Source organism: Acanthochromis polyacanthus, chromosome 7 (genome assembly GCF_021347895.1).
Source record: "Acanthochromis polyacanthus isolate Apoly-LR-REF ecotype Palm Island chromosome 7, KAUST_Apoly_ChrSc, whole genome shotgun sequence".
Lineage (NCBI taxonomy): Eukaryota > Metazoa > Chordata > Actinopteri > Pomacentridae > Acanthochromis > Acanthochromis polyacanthus.
This window is the reverse complement of record NC_067119.1, coordinates 5,117,654-5,142,832: the sequence shown is the minus strand read 5'-3', so window position 1 is coordinate 5,142,832 and position 25,179 is coordinate 5,117,654. Positions and strand designations below refer to the sequence as shown.

General features: G+C 40.1%; 1 protein-coding gene across 1 annotated transcript in view; it reads left to right on the top strand.

Moving 5' to 3' along the window:
* Positions 1–25,179, top strand: part of prkg2 (protein kinase cGMP-dependent 2) — a 41,448-nt gene that overhangs the window by 13,051 nt on the left and 3,218 nt on the right. Inside the window, exons 4-18 of the mRNA XM_022208261.2 lie at positions 763–876; positions 3,575–3,680; positions 5,644–5,707; positions 11,121–11,198; positions 14,259–14,353; positions 15,328–15,396; positions 15,668–15,766; positions 15,962–16,112; positions 18,908–19,044; positions 21,219–21,308; positions 21,586–21,727; positions 22,816–22,979; positions 23,091–23,213; positions 24,538–24,600; positions 25,056–25,122. Coding sequence (XP_022063953.1) covers positions 763–876; positions 3,575–3,680; positions 5,644–5,707; positions 11,121–11,198; positions 14,259–14,353; positions 15,328–15,396; positions 15,668–15,766; positions 15,962–16,112; positions 18,908–19,044; positions 21,219–21,308; positions 21,586–21,727; positions 22,816–22,979; positions 23,091–23,213; positions 24,538–24,600; positions 25,056–25,122 — 1,562 coding nt within the window. The remainder of the gene's footprint in view (positions 1–762; positions 877–3,574; positions 3,681–5,643; positions 5,708–11,120; positions 11,199–14,258; positions 14,354–15,327; positions 15,397–15,667; positions 15,767–15,961; positions 16,113–18,907; positions 19,045–21,218; positions 21,309–21,585; positions 21,728–22,815; positions 22,980–23,090; positions 23,214–24,537; positions 24,601–25,055; positions 25,123–25,179) is intronic.

Genomic DNA, 25,179 nt, shown 5'->3' with positions numbered 1-25,179 from the left:
CAAAACAAATAAAAACCAAAACTAGTGTTTAAAATGCTCTAAAAGATAATGTTTGGGTTCAACAAGAGAAATTAAAGGGATTTTTACAGGTTCTATTCATATTGAGCAACTGATTAAATAATGCACACACAAAAAAAGTTAAGTCTATGTGGCCCAAGAAAAACAAATCTAGACTTTTAGTATCAAAAATACAAAATCTCTAAAATACATATATTTTTTTACATTTATAAAACAAAATTGGAGCCAAAAATGGTTCTAAACTCAACAAAAACCAGTCAAATAAAAACCAAAACTGCTGTTCTACACATGTAATATCTGTTAGAGCTCAACGAAAGAAATTAAAGTGATAGTTTGCAAATTTCTAATGATAAAATTATGTTCAACAAACTTACAATGCTGAAAAATTACACGGATTTATTGATTTGGCTGTTTATTGCGGGTGACAAATCCCAGATTTAATGTTGGAAAAAATGCACTTAAAGCTCTAAAATTACGGGAAAACCTGGAAATTAAAGCTGAAAATGTGCTTCTACACCTGCTTCTTTACGAGCATGTTTTTTTTTGCATCTAATAACTGATTCAATCATGAAAAATGACAAGAACCTTGTCATCTGGTGTCCACAGCGGCTTCTCTTTGTGCCTTAAATCACCCTAAAATGTCAATTATCATTGCATCACGTGTCTGCCACCTCTGTCTTTGTCTGTGTCCTGACTGTGGGTTTAATCATAAAATAATTGATCGCCCTCCTTTCGTATTTGCAGATGGGAAGCTGGACGTGTTTCAGCACAGCAAACATCTGGCCTCCATAACGGTGTGGACCACGTTTGGAGAATTAGCCATCCTCTACAACTGCACTCGGACGGCGTCTGTACGAGGTGAGGGAGGGTTTTTACATCCGTAGGGTAGCGACCGGATCAGGATTGATGCCGTGAGGCTGATTGGAGGGTCACACCACGCAGAGATCGAACTTCTGCGACCTATTTCTACCCTTTGCCCTCGCTGCTGTCCGACAGACTGAACATTCACATGAAAGGGCCCATTTCAGAAGTGCAGCAGAGGCAGAAAATCACCACAAAGAGCCGAGAAATAATAAAAATGTTGAGTTTTAGTTTAAAATCAAACAACGCCAACCCCTAAACCCCCAGATCTGATAGGACAAGATCATCCACTGAAACTCTGAATTTCAACTACAGTACAAAGTGAAAGTGAAACTGAAATTACCTCAGAAAACATAAAAAAAACAGTAAAGTTTGCACCTTTTAGTTAATGTAGGCTGTGAAGGAGAAACTACTCTTTCCCATCTCGAAGGTATTTCCCTGTAGCTGTTAGCTGACATCATCCCAAACTATCTTCCGAGAAACTGATGCTATAGGAGGAAGATATTCCAGAAAGTTAAAGAACAGATTTATTGAGTTTTGTACACGTTATAGGACAGGAAACAACTACATATGTCAGAATCAGTTTTATTGCCAAGTAGGTTTTTACACTTACCAGGAATTTTCTCTGGTGCTCTTGGTGCAAGTACAAATAAAATAGTAAGTAAAGAGATGTAAGAAATATAAAATAAAATAAACAAATAGACAAGGTATATACAGTTACTACTCAGAGGTGATTAATATAGTTTACAGAGCTGATTTGCAGTGGCACGGGCAGTGTTCATCAGCGATGCAGCAGAGGGGAAGAAGCTGTTCTTGTGGCGAGAGGTTTTAGTCCTGATGGACCCCTCTCACTGTCCAGGGTGAGAGGGGTCGGCCAAGATCTTAGTTGCACGCTAAAGAGTGGAGAATTTTTGATTTTAGATTTTGTGCAAACAGTAAAACAAACAGTTAAAAAGTAAAATTTTGAATAATACCAATGAAATATTGCAATTTTCAGTTTACTTTGTTGTTCTTTCCTGTTGTACTACACATGATATGTTGAAGAGTTGTCCAACAGTTGCACATTTGACGATTCCTTTTTTGTGCTCAGAAATTGAGTAATTTTGATGATTTTTTTTCCCGAAAGAAAACACTTGACGCTGGGTTTTAGGGTTCAGAAGGTCACACCCTTCCTGACCCAACAGGCCACACAACTTCTGGTTCAGGCTCTTGTGATGTCACGCATTGACTACTGCAACTCTCTTCTGGCAGGTCTTCCTGCATGTACAGTCAAACCTCTACAGATGATCCAGAATGCAGCAGCACGTCTGGTCTTCAACCAGCCCAAAAGAGCTCATGTCACTCCCCTGTTCATCTCCCTTCACTGCCTTCCAGTTGCAGCCAGAATCAAATTCAAAACTCTCGTCCTGGCTTACAAAACATTTACAAGAACAGCCCCAGCCTACCTGGATTCCCTGATCCAGGTCTACTCCCCTTCACGCCCACTTCGCTCTGCATGTGAGAGACGCCTGGTGCTTCCAGCCCAGCACGGCTCCACATCTCTAACCAGACTCTTCTCCTCTGTTGTTCCCAAATGGTGGAACAATCTACCAAACTCTGTGCGTTCTGCTGAGTCCCTTTCTACTTTTAAGAGACAATTGAAGACTCAGTTGTTCAGAGAACACCTAGGCACTTAATCTGACTCCACCTTAGGGGTAGAATAAGTCAGGTGGTCCAAAACCCAGCACTTATTTAGCACTGACAAAGTTGAAACCCCCCCCCCAAAAAAAAAGGCGGGGGGCGGAGGGGTTGGCAATTCTTCTGCATCTTGATGGCAACACCTTTGACCAATCACACTTTTGCACTTACTACAGGTTTTTCCTTATGCCTGAATTCTTGCTTGTGTTGTGCGTTGCTTTGGACAAAAGCGTCTGCTAAATGAAATTGTAGAATGTCAATGAAAGAACTTTAAGTTTGATTCCATCAGCTTTTAACATCTTCAACACTCTCCTGAATGTAACCGAACACTTTTCCAACCTTCATGTGAGTCTCAGTGACGTCTTGAATCGGATAGTGAGAACCTGCATCAATAATTAGACTGAAGTGAAGTAAACAAGCTTTTTTTGTGAAGCGTATTGACAAAGGCTTCACATGACGTCCACAGCTTTGCATCCTGACCGGCTTTTAGCTGCCCGGTGTTTGGAGAGCACATACCAGCTACCATGTGAGTGCTCTTTGTCCGATTTGTATATTTAACCAACTAAATTGACTGCTGGTCTTTGGAGGAGGGGAAACCGGCGGACCTCGATGTTCAGGGTGAACCGGAGAAACAGTTTGACAGTTTCTCATGATCACAGATGAAGCAGATAACGAGGAAACTCTCTCTGCTACCAGCTAAACGTCAAACTCTCACAGCTGCTTCCTCTTCGTACCAACCGAGGCCTCGTCTCAGAGTTTCTGCAGATTCAAAGTGACTCGCCATCAAGATAGAGCACAGATTACTGATTTCTCGCCTCTTTTGCCCATTTGATGAAACAAAACAATATGTTCTGTTCTGAGATGAGTGGGGGTCTAATTAAACTAGAAAATGGGAAGAAAGATGACAAGATTGCCTCACTGTTCCAAGTTTTCTGAGATGCTGTGGTATTAAAAGGTGAAAAGGTCAGAACCTGCAGCTTTTATATTTATCACTGATTCATGTGGTGTTGCTTTACAGCGGTGAACAAAGTGAGGACGTGGGCTCTGGACCGGGAGGTGTTTCAGAACATCATGAGGAGGACGGCCGAGACGAGGCACGAACAGTACCGGAACTTCCTCAGAAGGTTAGCGCCAACGGACTAGCATCACGTCTATGTTAATACTTTGCTCCAAACAGGAAAGATGAACACTTAATGAAGGACCTACGATCCCTGACTCGTCACTATACACACCAGTGAGCAGTGATTCCTAACACATCTGTGGAGGTCATCAGCTGGAAACCTCCCTTCAACTGCTCCTACACAATCCAGTACCGATGCTACCAGTTAGCTAGTGCAACATGCTGAATACCTAGTGCCAAATGCTAAAAAATGATAAGAAACTATACATATAGGCCGAAATGGCATACTAACGTACTACATACTACATACTCAATGAGTATATACTGTATACTACGTACTATAAGTATGATTAGAATGCCAACCGTTCACACTGTAGTATACTACTACATTTCCCATAATGCATTTCAAACCTCCTACAACAGAAACCGGAAGTACGGCTATCAAATATCTCGGCTGAATGCCGGCTTCAGGTCGATTTTACGCTAACAAACAGTCGCATAATTAATGTTGCAATTTCAAGCCGGCACTCCTCATGCAGTTATTAGCCAGATTATGCGAATCGTTTCAGTTGTAGCTGCAGGCTACTGGAGGTAGCTGCTACTTGTTCTGTATGCAAAGCGAGCTGCTGCAACTAGCTGCTAGCATTCAGTAGCACGTTGTGAGGTGTCTGACAAATTTGAAACGTTGGTCAGAAAACGCCTATTTCTCAAATCTGTGGGGTGATTAGGATGACTACTTAACTACATAAAATAAAATAAAAATCGCCGCGGTCCAGCCACATATCCCGCGGAGGCTTCCATTTTGGTGGGTAGCTCGCAAAGCATTATGGGGCGGTTGAGTATGACTAGTGTGGTCACCGCGCATACTTAAAAATTTTCCGGAAATAGTGTACATCCGGGTATTTCTTGCGTACTCAGTCTTTTCATACTGTCTAATGTGAACGCACTACATACTTATTTTGACGTCACACTTAGTATGAGTCGTACTTTAGTATGCCATTTTGGACACAGCTATAGACTCTCAAATCTGCTAGTGCTAACTCTAATTGCTAATGCTAGTTGCAACAGTACGACCATGTCCTCAACAAACTTACCACTGACAGATACTATACAAGCCAGCTCACCTAACTTGCTAGTGCTACATACTAATGCTAACCGCTAATTGCTTCAGCCAACCTTATGTAGTGAAGCCAAACTTATACAGATATAAGGAAGGATTTTGATGTTTTTGGAACCTCTAAGTGGATGTTTGATGTAGGATTTTATCAGACATCATTTCAAAGTCTGTCAGGATTTTAAAACTGCTGTAATCTAAATCCAGCTTTGAACGATTTTGGATCATAAGGTGTCAGAACAACAACTTCACAGCTACAGAGAATTGATACACCGCTAGTTGTTGTTGGTTGTGTTACTAACCAACAAGAAGTATAATGTTGATTACAGTGAAAAAATTATGTAAAAACAGTGTAATATTGGAAAGTCTAGTGATAGTATTAAACATTTTTCATATTTTCCTGTAGATTACTTTGATTAATTCTATAATAACCCAGGATTTAATTGTAATTTTACAGGAAAAAATTGTTAGTGTTGTTAATATGTGTACTATGACAGAAAATACGTATTTCAAACAACACAGACACATTCTATTCATAGTAGATGTCTGCGAATCGTGGTTTTTTACGTTTTAAAATAAGCACAATGTTGATTACAGTGGGAATGTTATATAAAAACAGTATTTTGTCGGGAAGTGCAGTTACAGAATTAAACATTTTTCATTTTCTACTGAAGAATACTTTGATTAATTCTATAATAACCCAGTATTTAATTGTAATTTTACAGGAAAAAGCTGTTAAAGTGTAAGTAAAAGTAGAAATAAGTAAAAGTTGGCTGTTACTGAAACTGATCTGTGTATAAAAGCTCTTTAGTTGTGTTTAACGTGTTTTTTTTCTTTCTCTCTCTCTCGTCAGTGTTTCACTCTTGGCTAATCTACCGGAGGACAAGCTAAGCAAAATAGTGGACTGCCTGGAGGTGGTAAGTTATTCTGTCAAACCGTCTCTGTTTCTGCTGGAGGGACACTTGGACTTTTTCTCGTCGTCTTGCTCAACCCTCCTGGCAGCTCCGCAGATAGCTGCTGTCAAAATATCATTACCATTTGGCCGTATACCATTACTGCACGTCAGCATATTCGTCGGCGAGACCTCACAAATTACCTTGTTGACGAACAGAGCCGATATTATTCCTGTCATCGCCGGGTGCTGTATATTGTTACCATAATTATTTGACTAAGGCCCCAGAAAGTGTTTATTCAAACAGGGGACGAGTGATTTCTTAAAGATGTGCGGGTGACAGGCGCTTGCTGCGAGTCAAAAGTGGAATATCGTGTGCGATTGTGTGCGCAGGAGGCCACTCAGGGTCCGGGTCATTCCACAACTGGAGGACATTTAGGCTTCAGAATTTTTGAAAAATACTGGGAGATTTAGGGAGATTTTGTGTCTCTGTTTGTGGTTGTTTTGTGTTTTTGTGGTCATTTTGTCGTTATTTTGTGTCTGCTTGTGGTCATTTTGTGTTATTTTGAGTCTGCTTGGGGTTGTTTTGTGGTTATTTTGTGTTTTTGTGGTCGTTTTGTTGTTATTTTGTGTCTGCTTGTGGTCATTTTGTGTTATTTTGAGTCTGCTTGTGGTCGTTTTGTCGTCATTTTGTGTCTGCTTGTGGTCATTTTGTGTTATTTTGTGTCTGCTTGGGGTTGTTTTGTGGTTATTTTGCGTTTTTGTGGTCGTTGTGTGGTTATTTTGTGTTTTCGTGGTCAGTTTGTATCATTTTGTGTCTGTGGTCGTGTGGTTATTTTGTGTCTGCTTGTGGTTGTTTTGTGTCTTTGTGGTCATTTTGTCGTCATTTTGTGTCTGCTTGTGGTCGTTTTGTGGTTATTTTGTGTTTTCGTGGTCGTTTTGTGGTTATTTTGTATTTTCGTGGTCAGTTTGTATCATTTTGTGTCTGTTTGTGGTCGTTTTGTGGTTATTTTATGTCTTTTTGGGGCCATTGTGCATCTCTGTCATCTTTATACATAATTTAGAGTCATTTTGTGTCTTTGTGTGGTCTCTGTCCTTTTAATGGTCTTTTATGATCATTTTTGTGTTTTTTAATGGTAATTTTGTGTCTTTCTGTGGTCTCTGTCCTTTTAATGAGGTGTTTTTGTCCTTTTAATGGCGTTTTTATGATCATTTTGCATCTTAATGGTCATTTTGCATCTCAGATTTTTATGAATCTTTATGTGGTGATTTTGTGTCAATTAGTGATTGTTTGTACTTTTTATGTGGATTTTTCAGTCAAGCCTTTGATAGTTTAATACCTATTATTGATGAATATGGAGCAGAAAATTATATAAAAAAAAGATGGTTTATTTTTAAAAAGCTTGAAGCCCAGTTGTCCTCAAATTATGAAATGACCCCGCTGCTTTACCTCGTTGTGTTTCGGCCAATGAAAGAAGAAGCTTAGAAAGCAGCTTTTCTCGGCGTCTTTTTCACAATGAAAACTTCAAGGACGTCCCCTCGTCTCGCAGGACGTGACAGAATCCACTTATTCAGTCCTTTCTAATGGAGCTGATCCTGTTGCCTCTCGGTGGGGCAGTAGGGCGGTGGGGGGGGGCGGCTGTAACCCAATAGCGGTGCAGATGTTCGCTGAGAATCCGCCAGATGATATTGAAGCGTTTTGTCGAACAGTCGGGGAAAAAGGAATTCTCTATGCCTCATTTTTTTTTAAGGCTTCTCCGACGCTTTTCAGCCTAACTGGTAGATTGGAATTCGGATTGGAAAGATTAAATGGTGAAAAAACACGCTCCATTGACAGTAAAAATATAAAATAAAGATGGGAATGATTCCTCCCGCCATCCTGGCATATTTGGTAATGTCACCACACAAACGGATAAATCTGAGCTGCAGGCTGGACCGCCGCTCTGAGCTGGAGAGGTCAGTTTAGGCAAAATAAAATCAATTTAATTGATTTTGAGCTTATTTAACCGTCTAAACTCTGAAACCCACTGGATGAAATTGCACCATTTTATCAGATTTTGAGCTTTCCGATGGTCCTTTAACTACTCCCCTGCAGATCGGTGGAGACACTTAGAAGAATTTAAGCTTAAAATTGTAATATTTTATTTTTTAGAAAGAATTAGCTGGTTTGCTATAAAACTATTCTGTTAAAAACTAAAAATTTTGCATTTCTCTGTCCAAAAAATAAAACATGCATCACTCAGCTGCGACCCACAGACACATCACCAAAAATCAGGGACTTTTCAGCTGAACTGCAGGCAGTGTTAGTCATTTTGTGTCTTTTTGTGCTTCTTAATAATGTTTTTATGGTCATTTTATGTCTTCTCATGGTCATTTTGCATCTCTTAATGGTCATTTTATGTCCTTTCATGGTCATTTTGCATCTCTTAATGGTCATTTTATGTCTTCTCATGGTCATTTTGCATCTCTTAATGGTCATTTTATGTCTTCTCATGGTCATTTTGCATCTCTTAATGGTCATTTTATGTCTTTTCATGGTCATTTTCTGTGTCTTTGAGGTGGTACGAGTCATTTTGTGGTCATTGTGCGTCCATGCAGTCATTGTACATGATGTAGTCATTTTGTGGTCCCTTTTTTAAAAACTGCTGGAATGTTAAAAATACAATTATTCTTTCTGTTGTTCCAACCTCTGGCTGACAAATAGTGTAATTTAGCTATTTTTCATTAACGATTAACGTGCTGTAATGTTTAGGGGCTCAGAGGATGAGCTGCAGATGGAAGACAACCTGTATCTTGGTTGGTGAAGTTAAAAACAACCTGTGCACAACCGTTATAATTTATATATTTGCAGAGTTAAAACGACATCACGCTTCTTCTGCCATTGCTAGACATCAATAACAGTCACTGTTTGCAGGAGAGGAAGAGGTCACTTGTCTGCAAATCATAAAAATAGATTATTTTATAGCAAAATTGATGTTAAAATAAAATTAAGACGGGAAAATTTGTACCATTCTCATATCAGCCAGACAGATAAACTGTCAAATGCAACAAAATTTATCTTCCAAACACTTTTTTAATCCATATAACAACCAAAATGTGTTTGTACAAAGAATAAATGCAACTACACCGACCCCAGATCGAACATAAATCACATGTTGGACAGATGTATTCATGAATTCTAACATAATTCAACTCTTGAAACTGTTAAGACTTTTTATACCCTCTGCCCCATAAAACCTGCTCCTGTCATTGTCATGTTTTGCCCTTCTTAAAATCACTCATGCGTGCTCGTGTCATAAGCGATTCTTCAGCAGCTCCTTGAAGGCAGCGCGATGCTTTCAGGGAGCTACGTGGGGAAATCAGCGCACCTGGGGGCCTGATGGAGGCAATAAAAATAGGCTTAGAGGAGACGTGCACTCTGGATATGAGCAGCAGACCGAACCAGAGGAGGCCGACGGTTTGGATCACACTGACGCAGCTTCTTTTTAGTGGAAATGCGCTCTGAAAACGGTAAACATTCAGCTCTGGTAGAGGGCTGGTAAAACAAACCCAGAGAAACGTCTTCAAACGCTGTCGCTCTGCAGCATCATCCAGACAGTCTCCATAAACAAAAGCTTGGCATGTTGTCTCCGCTGTCACCGATGGGCTCTCCTGAAGCGTAAACTTGACGTAAACAAGCTCGAGGAAAAGAAAAAAAACGCCACTTGTGTCAAGAGTTCTGACAGTAAACGCCAGGGAAGGTTTACGCGCGGTTGCCCCGATTCGTTTCGTTCGCTTCCGGACGATCGGTTGTCTCAGACGGCGTTTCTTCCTGGTCACCTTCATCCTCTGCACCTAAAAGCTTCGGGATGGAAGGCGATCCGGCGGCCCGGCTGACTCAGCAGCCCGGTTTTAGCGCCGCGGTCGGGTTCGGAAGAAGCCGCGACTGACAGGAAGAAGTGCAGCAGGAGAAAACCGGAGCTCGGTGTTTAGTTTGAGGCGGTTTCAAAGTGTCGCTCAGTTTTTACGACGCTCATAAACGTGAACTAAACACTGAAATAACTAGAGCTTACTCCTGCACCGGCTGGACTGCGTCAAAATGGGCAAATGACTGGACTTCTTAGCAGGTCTGAGTAAAGAAACGGGTTCTATTCCACCTCAGTTAACATTGATTTCTGTTCTTTGAAGCACAATGAGTTGGAAAGTCATGATTTTGGTTTTAGTATCACTACTACAGAATTCTTTCACTATGATACCTGCTCAAAGATTGTCCAAACATGGGTCATAAATGCAAACAAAACGATGAAAACACAGATTATTAAATTCAACTACAGACTGTGGGAATAAATAAATGTGGAATAAACCCACAGCCCTTTTGTCATCCTGTTCTGTGATTTAATTAGCTGCTATCAACAGAGACGGGTCAGAGGTCGCTGCCTGCTGCACAGATTACACATTTCTGATTTGTTTTACTGGACTAGTGCAGCTGATGAATCATTTACCTGAAATGATCCACGACACTTTGAACCCTCTGAACTCCAAACAGTTTCTGGATGCTTTTATTTTTTCCTCCTGTTACATTTTTACTCTCTGTGGGCTCATTTTTAACGTCCTGCACCTCTATGGAAACAAAACAACCACGACAAGAAGCAGAGAGAACTCAGAAATGTCTGTTGTGCAGCATGACGCTATCATAATGGCATATGTCATTAAAAAATGGTAGATTTCTGTAAACACTGCCTGCAGTTCAGCTGAAAATCCATGAATTTTTGCTGCAAGACTGTTGGTCACAGCTGAGTTAGACAGCATCGAAAAGCACCAAGTTCTGAGTTGTTTTGTAGAACTGGGTGCAGAATTTTTAAAAGAAGACACGTAAAGGGAATAGATTTTGATGAAATATTTGGATGTTTGAGCTTATATTTGGATCATTATCCTGCCAGAAATGGACAATTATTTTGGTTTATATAGTTTCTGACAGGTTTTTTTTTTTAAGTCAAGCTGTTTTAAAATGGCAAAAATGTTTCTTTTTAAAAAAAGTGGTTTGAGTTTTTTTGTTCAGCTAAAATAAGCAATAATTTGATGCCATTTCTGTGGAAACTTTCTGACTTGTTTCAACTAAATATATTGTTCAGGGGTGAAGTGATTAAAAAATTCATGTTGGTCCTGATGTCAAACACAAACATCGATCAGCGTCAGACTCATTCTGACTAAAGGCCCTCGCGACACACATTAAATACAAGATAATTACTGTTTACTATTGACCTACATTTTGGGCTTCATGCGTCCCACGAGCCCCTAAAGTCCCTCCTCTGAATAACGGAGCATCATCGATGGCTGACTCTCCCCGCGGGGCCACGGCTACCAGGAATCAGACCGGCCGGGTCAATGGTTCAATCGATGTAATGCTTCTGCTCTGACTGTCGTCCTCCCCCCTCCTCACCCCCAACCTTCCCCCGCAGGAATACTACGACAAAGGAGAGTACGTCATCCGGGAGGGCGAGGAGGGCAGCACCTTCTACATCATCGCACAGGGAAAGGTAAGGTGATTTACAAACAATTCAACATATGATTTATGGCCGTCAAACAGCAGCTGTAACTTTAATCAAGCATAGAATTAACAGAAATGTCCATCAAGACCAGTAAAGTTTTATCTCATCTTATTTTACAATCCTAAATGTGAGGCTAGACTTCAAAGTTGCTTTTCTGACCGACATCCTGAGCAATTTATGGTTAGCCAGCAAAGTTCAAAGCTTTATTTATCTCTCAAAAACACTAAAAATATCATGTTTGCACGTATATTTCTTTTAACACAAGTTCAATTTTTGGATTTATTTACTTAAAGATGAAAACTTATGTTGCAGTTTGGACATAATGTGAAACTAACTACCAATTCCAGAATTGATCATTGTTAAAAATGCTTTGTGTTGATGCTAAAATTGGTGTTTTTCTTTTATTTTATGATGTGGGATGTTCAAAGTTCCCATTGAAACGTAGATAAATTACTTTTTTTCAGGTTAGCAGCTCTCAAATGACCTCTAGTGTCTTTAACTGATATATTGCTGCTTTTAAAAATGATATTTCAGTAATTTAATGTATAAAAGCTCTGCAACGGGGCAAAACTTTACCATATCGTGAGTCAGCCTAACTTGTCAGTTATAGTCAGTTATAGTTTCTGCTGTTGTTATTCCTATCAGCTATTAAAATGTGTCGCTCACAATCAGCTCTGCAGAGATTTCCGAGACATCTTCAGCAACAATGACACTCGTTACTGCCGCAGACAGAAGCCGTAATCCTCCCCTCCAACAACAAGACAATAAATCCTCCAGTGCTGCTGTTAGATAACACTGGCTGACGTCTCTGCTGATCAGGATGCTGCTCCACTCCTTGCAGTGAAGGCTTTTCTTATCACTCATCCTGAGTGCTGAACGGCTGCAGGAACACCACCAGAACCACACAGCTTGGCCGGACGCTGATGTTATTCTTCCTGTGGACCCTTCAGTTTGGTTTACACAAGTTTCAACTGAATATTGCCCACTTGGGATTTTCAATCAGCCTGACTGCATGAAAATGAGCCGTAAATATTAAAAACCTTCTCAGTTTTAGACCTATGAGATGTGTCTATGAGTATGTCTACATCATGGCTCAACACGGAAGAAAACATGGCCAGAAGAAATTTAAAAATCAAAATGTAGGACTGCACAAATATGGAAAATAATACAGGAAAATCAGTAGAAAAAGTGGAGAAGTAGGTGGTGGCAGCATCATAAAGTGAAGCATGGTGGTGGCAGCATCATGATGTGAAGCACGGTGGTGGCAGTATCATGACGTGAAGCACGGTGGTGGCAGCATCATGACGTGAAGCACGGTGGTGGCAGCATCATGACGTGAAGCACGGTGGTGGCAGCATCATGACGTGAAGCACGGTGGTGGTAGCATCATGACGTGAAGCACGGTGGTGGTAGCATCATGACGTGAAGCACGGTGGTGGTAGCATCATGACGTGAAGCACGGTGGTGGTAGCATCATGACGTGAAGCACGGTGGTGGTAGCATCATGACGTGAAGCACGGTGGTGGTAGCATCACGACGTGAAGCATGGTGGTGGCAGCATCATGACGTGAAGCACGGTGGTGGCAGCATCATGACGTGAAGCACGGTGGTGGCAGCATCATGATGTGAAGCACGGTGATGGCAGCATCATGACGTGAAGCATGGTGGTGATTAAGGACTAAAGAAATGGGGAAAAAAGAGAAAACAGAACAGCTTAATCATTTCAAAATTCAAGCTTAAACTGCTGCAACATGAATACTGTAAAAATGTGAACAATACTCATCACTGCTTTTGACGTCAAAACATAATGCTGCATAGTAAGTTTCATTACAGGTCTGTGGCTCAGAAGAAATTTGTTATTTTCAGGGGTTAAATAGTATAAAAACCGGAAATGAATAAGCAGTTCATAAAGGGAACAAATTATGGCTGAAAGGGTGAGTTGAAAGAAAACAATCAGGTCCTAATGATGTCATTAATAAGCTAACAAAGCCAAGCAACTATGTTTTATTTAACTGCATATCTTTGGTTTGAAGGTGCATCTACTTAATACTGGCTCAAAGGGGGTTAATATTTTGAATTACCTGACATTCCTTTGTTGAAATCTGCTTCACTTTGACATGAAAGAGTCTTTATTTTGTAAGTTATAGTCAAAAAGCCAAACTAAAGACCCCCATGTCAGACGTGGAGGTTAGTACAACCAACAGATTAAATGTGTTTTCCTGCAACAATGGACCGGTTTTGGCCGACAACATGCGAGTCTGGGGGTGTTTGGAGCAGTGACTCACCCGCCAGTCTGTCTGATAATTCAGCAACCTGACACCGGCGAGCGAAGGGAGATGGAGAGGGGCCAGGCCGTCCACTGGGGACTTTCAAAATGCCATTACGAGCCGACGCGAGACAGCAGCTCCTGAGCGCTGAGCTAACCGAACCGGAGAGAGACACATGTTGTTTGGGAGGACTGGGGGGTGGGGGGGGGGCTAATACAGGAAATGGATTCCCCCTATTTGTACCCCCCTCTTTGAGCAGGGTAGGAATAAACTGGGAGAGTGGCTGCCACCAGGAAAAACGAAGGGGGAAGTGAAGGTCGACGGGGTCAAACGGGACACTTGGCTAAAGCACACTCCGGCCATTGTGGCTGTGATGTCACTGCGGCGTTACGGTGCCACGAGTGGGATGTCTGACCTCGACCGGGGTGGGCCGTTGGTTTTTAAAACCTCGCAAATTACAGAGAAGTTTCCCCAGCAGGCCCACGCCGGAGAGTCCTAGCTGCTGCAGCAGAGCAAACAGAGGCGTCTGATTAAAACCCTCTTTACCATTAATGTGTCTATTTTGACAGCGAGGGCGGGAAAACACGAAGCCACTTAATTACACCAACGCCCATCGTGTTCCAATTACCATAATTGAATATGTCAATTATTTTAGTTTTTCAGAATTCAAAGTTTTTACAATGTGTTTGGGGAAAATGTTGGGAGGGAATTAAAGGCACCTGTAAAAGCTGAACCGGAGACGTGAATCGTGGTTTAAAACATCCGGTGAACTGTTGCGCAGGTGAAGGTGACCCAGACCACCGAAGGCCACAAGCTGCCGCAGATCATCAACACTCTGCAGAAGGGCGACTACTTCGGAGAGAAAGCGCTCATAAGGTAAAAAAAACACCACACCTCAGCACAAACTGTCATTTCACTCCACTGATTAGAAGTAATGGCCAAACTATTACAATAAAGTCCAAATATTAATATAAACCCTCCGAACTCCAAAACCCAGCTGCAGGTTTGTTGTCTTTTTTTTAGAAAATCACCAAAATTACAGCATTTATCAGAGCCAGGAACTGTAAAAACAGACAGAAATGTTGGGTTTCTGGCAGCTCTTGAACTAAATCCTGTGTGACTGTTGGGAAACGATCCAAATCCAAGCTTAAAAATGGTGATAGTTCACAAAAATCCCTTAATTCTTCATGTATCATCTAAATATTCGCCAGAGAAGAAACCATTCTGACCATATACTGGAGAAAAATGACAATTCTGCTCTCAGGACTTTTCGATTGAACTGCAGGCAGTGTTCACACGACTATGGAATAAAAAAAAAATGTAGGTTGTGTTTAAATCATTAGATCTTTTAACTTTACGAAACAAAGTTACTTTATTTGAGCAGTCTTTGAACTGCTCATCTGAGACGTACGGTTCTGTGGGAAACTTCACCAAATCTAAGTTTGTAATTGGGATATTTAATCTTAGCATCATTCTTTACGTCTCATTTAAGCATCTACCAGAAAGAAACCATTTCCACCAAATTCTGCACAAAAAAAAAAAACACAAAAATTTCTGCGCAACTGAGATGTTTAGGGACTTGTTTTCGGCTGAACTGCAGGCAGTGTTTCCACGAAGTTGAAATGAGACAAATATGGAATCAAATTAATGATATGAGTCGTTAAATATATTCAGTATATAGTGACATTTTTGTTATTTCCCCATCTGGTCAAAACCCTAAAAACAGAAAAAAAAAACACTAGATCTTTTAACTTTACTAAAATACTACACGTGGCACCATAGAATCATTATGGAAACAGTTGTCGGGCTCAGAAACGTGTTGATGCGTTTGATGTACGCTTCTGTTGCAGCGATGACGTCAGGTCGGCCAACATCATCGCCGATGAGAACGGGGTGGAGTGCCTCGTCATCGACAGGGAGTGAGTAGTCTGACATTTGAGGTGTTGGTTTTCACATCTTCAAAGGGACGAGTTTTGTTGCCTCAATTATCCTGCTGCGGAAAAATGCCAGCTGAAAGTGGAATGTGCTCCCATTTCACCATTCTGTAACACGAACAACTAATGGTTTGTTTTGGTGTTTTTCCTGGGAAAAAAAAGTCCTCCTTTATCTCGGCGGGATGATGACTACATAGTTGAGATCGGCCAAAATTCCAGTGGTTCCCTCACTGACGTGCGGTTGTTGTTTTTCCAGGACATTTGATCAGACCGTGGGCACCTTCAACGAGCTGCAGAAGTACCTCCAAGGATACGTGGCAACACTGGATCGGGACGACAAGAAGAGGCACGCCAAGTAGGTGCAGCGGGGGATGATCAGGACGATAAGCCAAAAGAACAAACTGAAAACCAGCGGCTCGCATAATAAAGCTAATTTTTAGAGAGCAAGCCACTGATAGCAACGTTTGGAGGTTGTTCTTGATTTTTAATGGAAGTTAATAGAAACAAGATGTCCCACATTTGACTTGCTTTCCATTGCGTTTCCATGCAGGAGGTCGGTGTCGCGTCACCAGAGTCAGCCGCTGTCCGCAGACGTCATCCACCTGAAAGAAATGGTGTCGGCGTTTCCTCCGTCCAGGCCCTTCGATCACCTGGATGTTGTTGCGACTCTCGGGGTCGGTGGATTCGGACGCGTAGAGCTGGTGAGGCTTGAACCGATCCATCTGTATGTGAAGATAAAGAACCTCAAAAACAATGAGCTATGCAAAATATAAATAAAACAGAAAACTGCTATTCTAGTTTGTCTCAGATAAGTTAGCCTCGCTGGCACAAAGTTAAAGGTCTCACCTCTGAATATGGGCCTTTTCACAGTAGAGGTTTTGAATCAAAATGGGATGCAGCCTTTAAAAGTAGAATAGATTCACAATTTCTTCAGTATATTTAATCAATTTAATTCACCTTGTTGCTTCTACAGACAGTTTTCCAATGATTGCGTCAATGAGTTTGTCTACATCATGGCTCCTCATGGAAAAACATGACCAGAAGAAATAAAAAAAACCTGATTTTAAGACCCTGCATTGATGGAAAATGATACAGGAAGATCCACTAAAATCAGCCGATGAATCACTATATCCTATGTGATATCATGGAACAGATACACACGTGGACAAAATTGTTGGTACCCCTCAGTTAAAGAAGGAAAAACCCACAATTCTCACTGAAATCACTTGAAACTCACAAAAGTAACAATAAATAAAAATTCATTGAAAATTAAATAATCAAAAACAGCCATTACTTTTGAATTGTTGATTAACATAATTATTTAAAAAAACAAACTAATGAAACAGGCCTGGACAAAAATGATGGTACCTCTATAAAAGATTGAAAACTATTTGACCAGAGTGACATGATTAACTCAGGTGTGTCATTTAATTGACATCACAGGTGTTTCCAAACTCATAATCAGTCAGTCTGCCTATTTAAAGGGAGACAAGTAGTCACCCTGCTGTTTGGTGAAAAGGTGTGTACCACACTGAACATGGACAACAGAAAGCGAAGGAGAGAATTGTCCCAGGACATCCGAAAAAAAAATATAGACAAACATCTTAAAGGTAAAGGCTATAAGACCATCTCTAAACAGCTTGAAGTTCCTGTGACAACAGTGGCTCATATTATTCAGAAGTTCAAGACCCACGGGACAGTAGCCAACCTCCCTGGACGTGGCCGCAAGAGGAAAATTGATGACAAATTGAAGAGACGGATCGTTGGAATTGTATCCAAAGAGCCCAGAGCAACCTCCAAAGAAATTAAAGGTGAACTCCAAGGCCAAGGTACATCAGTGTCAGATCGCACCATTCGTCATTGTTTGAGCCAAAGTGGACTTCATGGGAGACGACCAAGGAGGACACCACTGCTGAAAAAAACTCATAAAAAAGCCAGACTGGAATTTGCAAAAATGCATGTTGACAAGCCACAAAGCTTCTGGGAGAATGTCCTTTGGACAGATGAGACCAAACTGGAGCTTTTTGGTAAGGCACATCAACTCTATGTTCATAGACTCAAAAACCAAGCATACGAAGAAAAGAACACTGTCCCTACGGTGAAACATGGAGGAGGCTCAGTAATGTTTTGGGGCTGCTTTGCTGCATCTGGCACAGGGTGTCTTGAAAGTGTGCAAGGTACGATGAAATCTGAAGACTATCAAGGCATTCTGGAGAGAAATGTGCTGCCTAGTGTCAGAAAACTTGGTCTCAGTCGCAGGTCATGGGTCTTCCAACAGGACAACGATCCAAAACACACAGCCAAAAACACCCAAGAATGGCTGAGAGAAAAGCGTTGGACTATTCTAAAGTGGCCTTCTATGAGCCCAGATCTGAATCCCATTGAACATATGTGGAAGGAGCTGAAACATGCCATTTGGAGAAGACACCCATCAAACCTGAGACAACTGGAGCTGTTTGCTCATGAGGAGTGGGCCAAAATACCTGTTGACAGCTGCAGAACGCTCATTGACAAATACAGAAATCGTTTAATTGCAGTGATTGCCTCAAAAGGTTGTGCAACAAAATATTAAGTTATGGGTACCATCATTTTTGTCCAGCCCTATTTCATTAGTTTGTTTTTTAAAATAATTATGTTAGTCAACAATTCAAAAGTGATGGCTGATTTTGATTATTTAATTTTCAATACATTTTTATTTATTGTTACTTTTGTGAGTTTCAAGTGATTTCAGTGAGAATTGTGGGTTTTTCCTTCTTTAACTGAGGGGTACCAACAATTTTGTCCACGTGTGTATACATATAGAATTAGTGCACCACTTCTGACACATTTTGCATGTTTCTTTGTTTTCAGCTTTATGCGTGTGATTTTATGCCTTTGAAATAACAGCAGTGAAGCGCCACATGCAGAAATTGCACCAAATTGCTGCAACACACTGCTTTGATTGTAATAGTCCCACAAACAAAATGCTTCCAAGTTTTAGGCTTTATTTGAAAAAGAAGGGATTGTTAAGGAGTTGAAAGTTTATTAAGAAGAGACCTTCATGGCAAGAAGGGACAATGATTACATCTACCAGAACCTGTTTTAAGTTTTATCTGGGAACCTAACTATTGTTTTGAGATGGAAAAATGTGAAGCCTATCCTTTAATTTCTCATGGTTCTGGTTTTCCGGCTATAAGAAGTAAAAAAAAAATGTTGTTATAAAGTTCTCTATCTTCTAGATGTCAAGCGCTGCAACAAAAAAAAAAAAAATCAGCTGGAGCAACTTTTTCAGGGGAAAAAAAGGTCAAACATTTATGATTCCAGCTCAAAAAATGTGACTATTTTCTGGTTCCTTTTCTGGTTTCTGGATAAGACATTTGAGTACTTCCTTTTGGCTTTTGGGAAGCACTAATCGACATTTTTCACCCTTTTCTGACATTTTATAGGCCAAAAATCGAAAATAAAAGGTGTTTTTTGTAGCCTTTGTGATGTACAACCCTGTTATGTCCATCTCCAGGTGAAGGTGAAAGGTGAAGACGTCACCTTTGCACTAAAGGTGATCAAGAAGAAGCATGTGGTGGACAACAGGCAGGAGGAGCACATCCACTCGGAGAGGAAGATCCTCGCTGAGGCTCGCTCGCCGTTCGTCGTCAAGTCAGTCCTCCCAAATCTATTTTCCATTTCTGATCCTCCATGATGAATCCCGGCTCCATTATTCTGGGAAAAAAGCACGAGTCTTATTAGTTTTTGATGAGATCACCGTCGAGGCCTTGAGCAGATTACATCTTCTCAGCGGGGCACAGTGGCAGGGGGATATTGAGACGTCCGCCGTAGAAACATGGTTATTCCTTATGAAATATGGCGACGGGAGCTTTTCTTTGCCTTTTGTGAGATTACGGTGATCTAATTTCATGGCGAGCAGCGGAACAGACTCGCATATTAAAGCCATTTTTCACCTTTTTTTTTTTTGAAACGCTAGTCCCGCTAACCACCTCTTCATGCACTGTGTGTACTTATTTTATTTCTAATCTGTTTTCAAGAGCTGTTTAGAGGTGATGTATGATTCAGGACTGCAGTTACTGACATCCAGTGTGTGGTTTAGAGTGGGCTCTTGGGTCTTTGCATGGTCCGGGGCTGCTATTTATAATTAGCTCTAGAAATATCAGCATGTAACACCACATATTTAGGTCTTATTTGTGCAGTAATAACTTTAAATATATTTCCCAACAGCAGTAGACTGTATTAATGAACAACAGCTGGGGCTGTGTTCATCACTTTCTGATTGTGATGCGTTTGTCTTTTTAAATTTTAAACATTTAATTCATCAGCTTACTGCCAAATCAGAGCTGAGTAATGCTGCATTTCACCAACAAAAGTCCATGTGAGCTATTTATGTGAATTATTATTAAATGTGATTGTTTTTTTGAAAAGTAATTACAACTATAAAATTAGTAGAGACTAGAGATAAAACGGCACACATTTTGTTATTAAATTTTTTCTGTGTAACATTCAGAAAACCTTTAGTAAGAACTGCAGGCGGCATACTGTTAGCATCACGCTAACATCATGAGCATTAGCCAAAACAGTGACATTTAACCAAAACTACACGATTAATATGGTTTGACTGTGAAATATATGAAAGGATAAAGATTACATTTGACTCTCCAGTGCTGCCACAGCACTAAAACAAAGTGTAAAATGTTTGTTTTGGAGCTGCTTGTTTATTAGCGTTAGCAATCCCCATTTTTAAGCTAACATTAGCTACTGTTGCATACAGAGTGCATTATGTAAAAGATGGATGTACAGTTGTGCTCATAAGTTTACATACCCTGGCCAAATTTGTGAAATATTGTCCTTTATTTTTTAGCAAATATGTTTGTTAATGGAAACATTTTTCTTCCATTTAGGGCTGGTGTTCAGACAAAGCTATTTATTGTCATGCAATTGTATCTGCTCTGATCATTCATGTTTTCATTAAAGAATGGAGCACATTTTACAAATTCTGCCAGAGTATGTAAACTTATGAGCACAACTGTAGTCTCTGGGTCTGAGAAGTGACACCAATGGAGAAGTGGATTAAAAATGCATTTTTCCAAATAGCCAGCAGGGGGTGACTCCTCAGAAGTCAGATTGTATAGAAGTCTATGAGAAAATTAACCTACTTTTCACTTAATTTGCCACCTCAAACATTTTTTCTACTGAATTTCTGGTTTTAATTGCAAGTTTTAAGTTTACTTTAATATAGCATGGTGCTTAATTTGTGGATTATGGTCCCATTTAAGCTAAAATAGATGATAAACCAGAGTATTGTTTAGAGTGTCCCTCACATTCTCAATCAGATCTACCTTTTACTTTTTATGTCTGGATTAAAAAAACCAAGATGGACAGCCAGATTTCAAACTTTAGACTTTAAAACAGTAGTCCACAAACCAACTGGTGATGCCACATTTGTTACATCCATTTTTTATATATATTTTGTGGTTGCACACTGTTTGCTGAAAAAGGGGAGCAGAAAAAAGCATCAAGGCACTTAGGAATGAGCATAAACGTCGCATTGATTGGATTTTCTGGAGAATTCATGCCCAGTAATTTACATAGAAATGACAGGTTGGTATAGAGAAAGTCAGGAAAGGCTGCATTGTTTTAAAGTTATGTCTCAATCCCTTCAACAAACTAATTATACATGTAAATTGCTTCACATTCTTACATCCCGTGCCTTTAACTGAAACCTAAAAATCTAATTATGGTGCAAATATATAACAATAACAACAGATCAAACGCTGATTTCAGGCCAGACTTTGAACCCATCTGTGCTTCTTTTTCTTCAGGCTTTATCGTACTTTTAAGGATAACAAATACGTGTACATGCTGCTGGAGGCCTGTCTGGGTGGAGAGATCTGGAGTCTGCTCAGAGACAGGTAGGACGATGTTGGGTTTTTACGGCCAATTCACCATATTTACGATTTAATCTGGAAAATAATAGCATTTTGACAGTTTTTGCCGGCTTTTTGGATCAAGTTCTAGCGCTATTGCTGTAATTTAGAGACTCATAATAAGTAATCTCAGTCCCAGCCTTCATAAAGGACTCAGTGGGGATCCCTGAAAATGGGTTCAGGTGTTTTTGTGTAATGAAACCACTTCACACCTCCTGAACGCTGCAGAATTTGAGTCTGATTGCGTTTTTCTCGTCCTCAGGGGGAGCTTCGATGAGCCGACGGCCAAATTCTGCGTCGGTTGCGTCACAGAGGCTTTCGATTACCTGCACCGTAAAGGAGTCCTGTACCGAGACCTGAAGCCGGAGAATCTAATGCTGGACAGTGAGGGGTACATCAAACTGGTGAGGAGGAACTTTCAGTCTTTGGATTCTCACTGGACGTAGTTTGATAATATGTGGTGATGATGTGGGTTTCTGGTGGTCACAGTTGGTGTGGAACTAAACAAGTCTGTAGTCTTTATGTATTTCAATAATGGGCTTTTTTTTAATATAGTATTTATTCTGCTACATTTACGGAGATAAAACTGCCAACTCTTTGCTGTTTGATATCTAACAAAAGCCAAAAACCACCCCAAACAACCCTTAACCCTCTGAACCACAGAACATGCCACCGACTTTGAAAGACATGTTGTGTTTTAAAAGTTACCAGAATTACACTATTTAGTCTAGACAAAAACTGTAAAACTCAGCAACATTTCAACTTTCTAACGGTCCTTGAACTAATCATGTGTGATGTCCAGTTAAATCAGGAAAATGAAGCAAACCCAGGCTTAAAATAATCATTTTTCACCAAAACTACTTTGGATTAATTAAAGGATTTACCAAAAAATGAACCACTTGCACGACATTCTTTATAAAAAAAACATTAAAACAAAGAACGTCTACTCTCCTTGGCGCAAACAAGAAGCCATTAGTGACTCGGAAAATTAGATTTGCTCGATCAAATAAATGCAGCATGGCTCACAGATAGTATACAGAGGAGGAAGTGTAACTGTAAACTGTAAAAAGTAAAATATTTATAATATATAGAGCCACCATTTTTCCAAATATTAGCAGCCTTGGAAAAAATTTGTACATGTGGATTCCAGTTCTTTTTGCTTGTTTTTGTAGAATGACTAATTAAAGAAAACCAATTTTAATTTTTTTGTGTGATTTATGGGGTTAGACTTCGTGATACAGCACAAAACACATGTTTGAGAGCTCATTACTTCTTCATGGTTGTGCTTTTTCCATTTTTTTATTGCAGTAGAAAATGTTCCTACAGTGCGAAAAATGTTATGGGGCGGGGAAAAAACGGCCAGAAACAGCCCGAGGTTCAGAGGGTTAAAGTTTAGGATAATCTTAAAATTTAGTACGATATTTTTGTAGACGATCGCTGAAGGTTCCTCGATGAACGTCTAGCATTAACCGGTAAACTCGGCCTTTTCCAGGTCGACTTTGGTTTCGCCAAGAAGATCAGATGTGGTCAGAAGACGTGGACGTTCTGCGGTACTCCTGAGTACGTCGCTCCAGAGATCATCCTCAACAAAGGGCACAACTTCAGCGTGGACTTCTGGTCTCTGGGCATCCTGGTGTTTGAGCTTCTGACCGGCAGGTGAGAACATCTGGGATTCCTCATAACCATCCGTCTTCCTATCAGTCCCTCTGCTGATCATCAGGAATTACTGCTGACTGATAGAAATGAAACATGTTCTTTACCCAACAGTCCTCCGTTCTCAGGAAGTGACCAGATGATGACGTACACGTTCATCTTGAAAGGCATCGAGAAGATGGACTTCCCCAAGAAGATCACTAAGAGACCCGAGGACCTCATACGCAAACTATGCAGGTAGAATATTAGTGGGGCAACGGTCGATCTGTCAGTTCCTCAAAACAGAACCTGATGATAGTTGAAGATCTGACTGACTGTGTGACAGAGACGACAAATCTTAGGCGATCAAACCCAACATTTGAGAAATCTGAGGTGTGATCCTGTCAAAAATGGGTGAGGTTTGAATATGAAATCAAGACAACCTAGTGCCTTTAAATACAACTTTTTAAGCCTTCCATTATGTTATGGAGCTAAAATAACAGATGCTAGAGTTTAGAGTAAAGGTCTTGAGAGGTTTGGTTATTCATAGTGTAGAGTTAGATTGTTTTCATGGTACCATTAATTGATGGGTCATTTTTTAGTTAGTTATTCTGGACTTTTTTTTCTTCTTTTTTGATAATTTTGAATGTTTTTCAACAATTGTGGACACTTTTTGGTAGTTTAGCTTCAACTCTAACTATTTTCGGACAGATTTAGAATCGTTTTGGACAGTTTGACATAATTTTAGTCAACTTTTGAGTCATTTTCAACCATTTTTGACTAATTTTTGACATTTTTTGGTTAAATTCCACAAAAATTTTAAGTATTTTGGTCTGCTTTCTTGTCATTGTGGGAAGCTTTTGAGAAAATTTGGATAACTTGGACATATTTTAGTCGTTTTTTTTTTTTTGGCTCATTGTGAACAAACACAGCAGAAATGGGGTAATTTTTGAGTCATTCTAGACTTTTTTCTTCTTCTTTTTTGATAATTCTGAATTTTTCAAGCGATTGTTGACACTTTTTGGTAGTTTTGCTTCATTTTTAACTTGTTTAGGACGGGTTTAGAATCATTTTGAACAATTTTATGTCACTTTAGTCAACTTTCAAGTCATTTTCAGACGTTTTTGGACTCATTTTTGACATTTTTGGGAAATTTCGCAAAGGTTTTAGGTATTTTGGACAATTTTATAGTCATTTTTGGCAGTTTTCTGTCATTGTGGAAACAAAAACAAGATTTTGGCTTTAGATTGTGACACCTGGAGTGGATGTAAAACTGATCGGGTTGTAGGTATCTCGTTTATGTAGGAAGTTACGATTCCAGCATGTATTGTTCAAATATGTAGAAAATAGTAATGAAAACTTAAGAAAAGCACCTCATTTCCTTCCACCTAACATGAACGAAACTGAATCATCATTACACCGAATATTGATGCAAAAAGAATCAAAGAAAGTAGCGGACCTAGACTTGAGAAAAAACTCTATCATTCTAAAACACTGACGTCCAGGGTTTGAACTAAGAACATTTCTGGTTTCTTTGGAGCAAAACTGCAATTTCATGAACCTCTTGGATCTGGTTTTTCAGGCGGAATCCTTCGGAGCGACTCGGCAACCTCAAAAACGGAATAACTGACATCAAGAAGCACAGGTACGAACAGTTTAGTTCCTTATCTCTGGGAGAAGATTCACTGAGCAAATGATTGGGCGTAATGGATGAGTCAGAGTTTATGAGCTCTGCTATCAGATAATGACAGAACATGATGTACAAGATGCAGAACACGGTCAGCGCTGATTGCATTATTTGACTAAATGTGGGGTTATCTTCCTCTGTGAAGATAACCGAGATGCAGGAAGCTATGAGTCGAGTCATAAATCACAGCTGGAAGGGATTAAATGCGTGATACTTGAAACCGTTTTTCATACCGGGGCTTCTTTCAGCCAAACTCGACCTCAGAAATAAAGATTAAATTCAAGCTAAATGTCTAAATAGTGGCACTAACACGTGAGGACGCAGCTGGTTTGGAAAAATACTTTGATTTTAAGCGTTTGTCTGCAGAAACTAACAGATTTACTCACGGTTCTGTTTATTATCTGTGTCTGAAGGTGGTTTAATGGCTTCAACTGGGAGGGACTGAAGGCCAGAAGTTTACCGTCTCCACTGAAAAGAGACGTAAGTATGAGACACTGTAGATTACTGTAAATAACGGCGAAATTCAAACAATTGTGC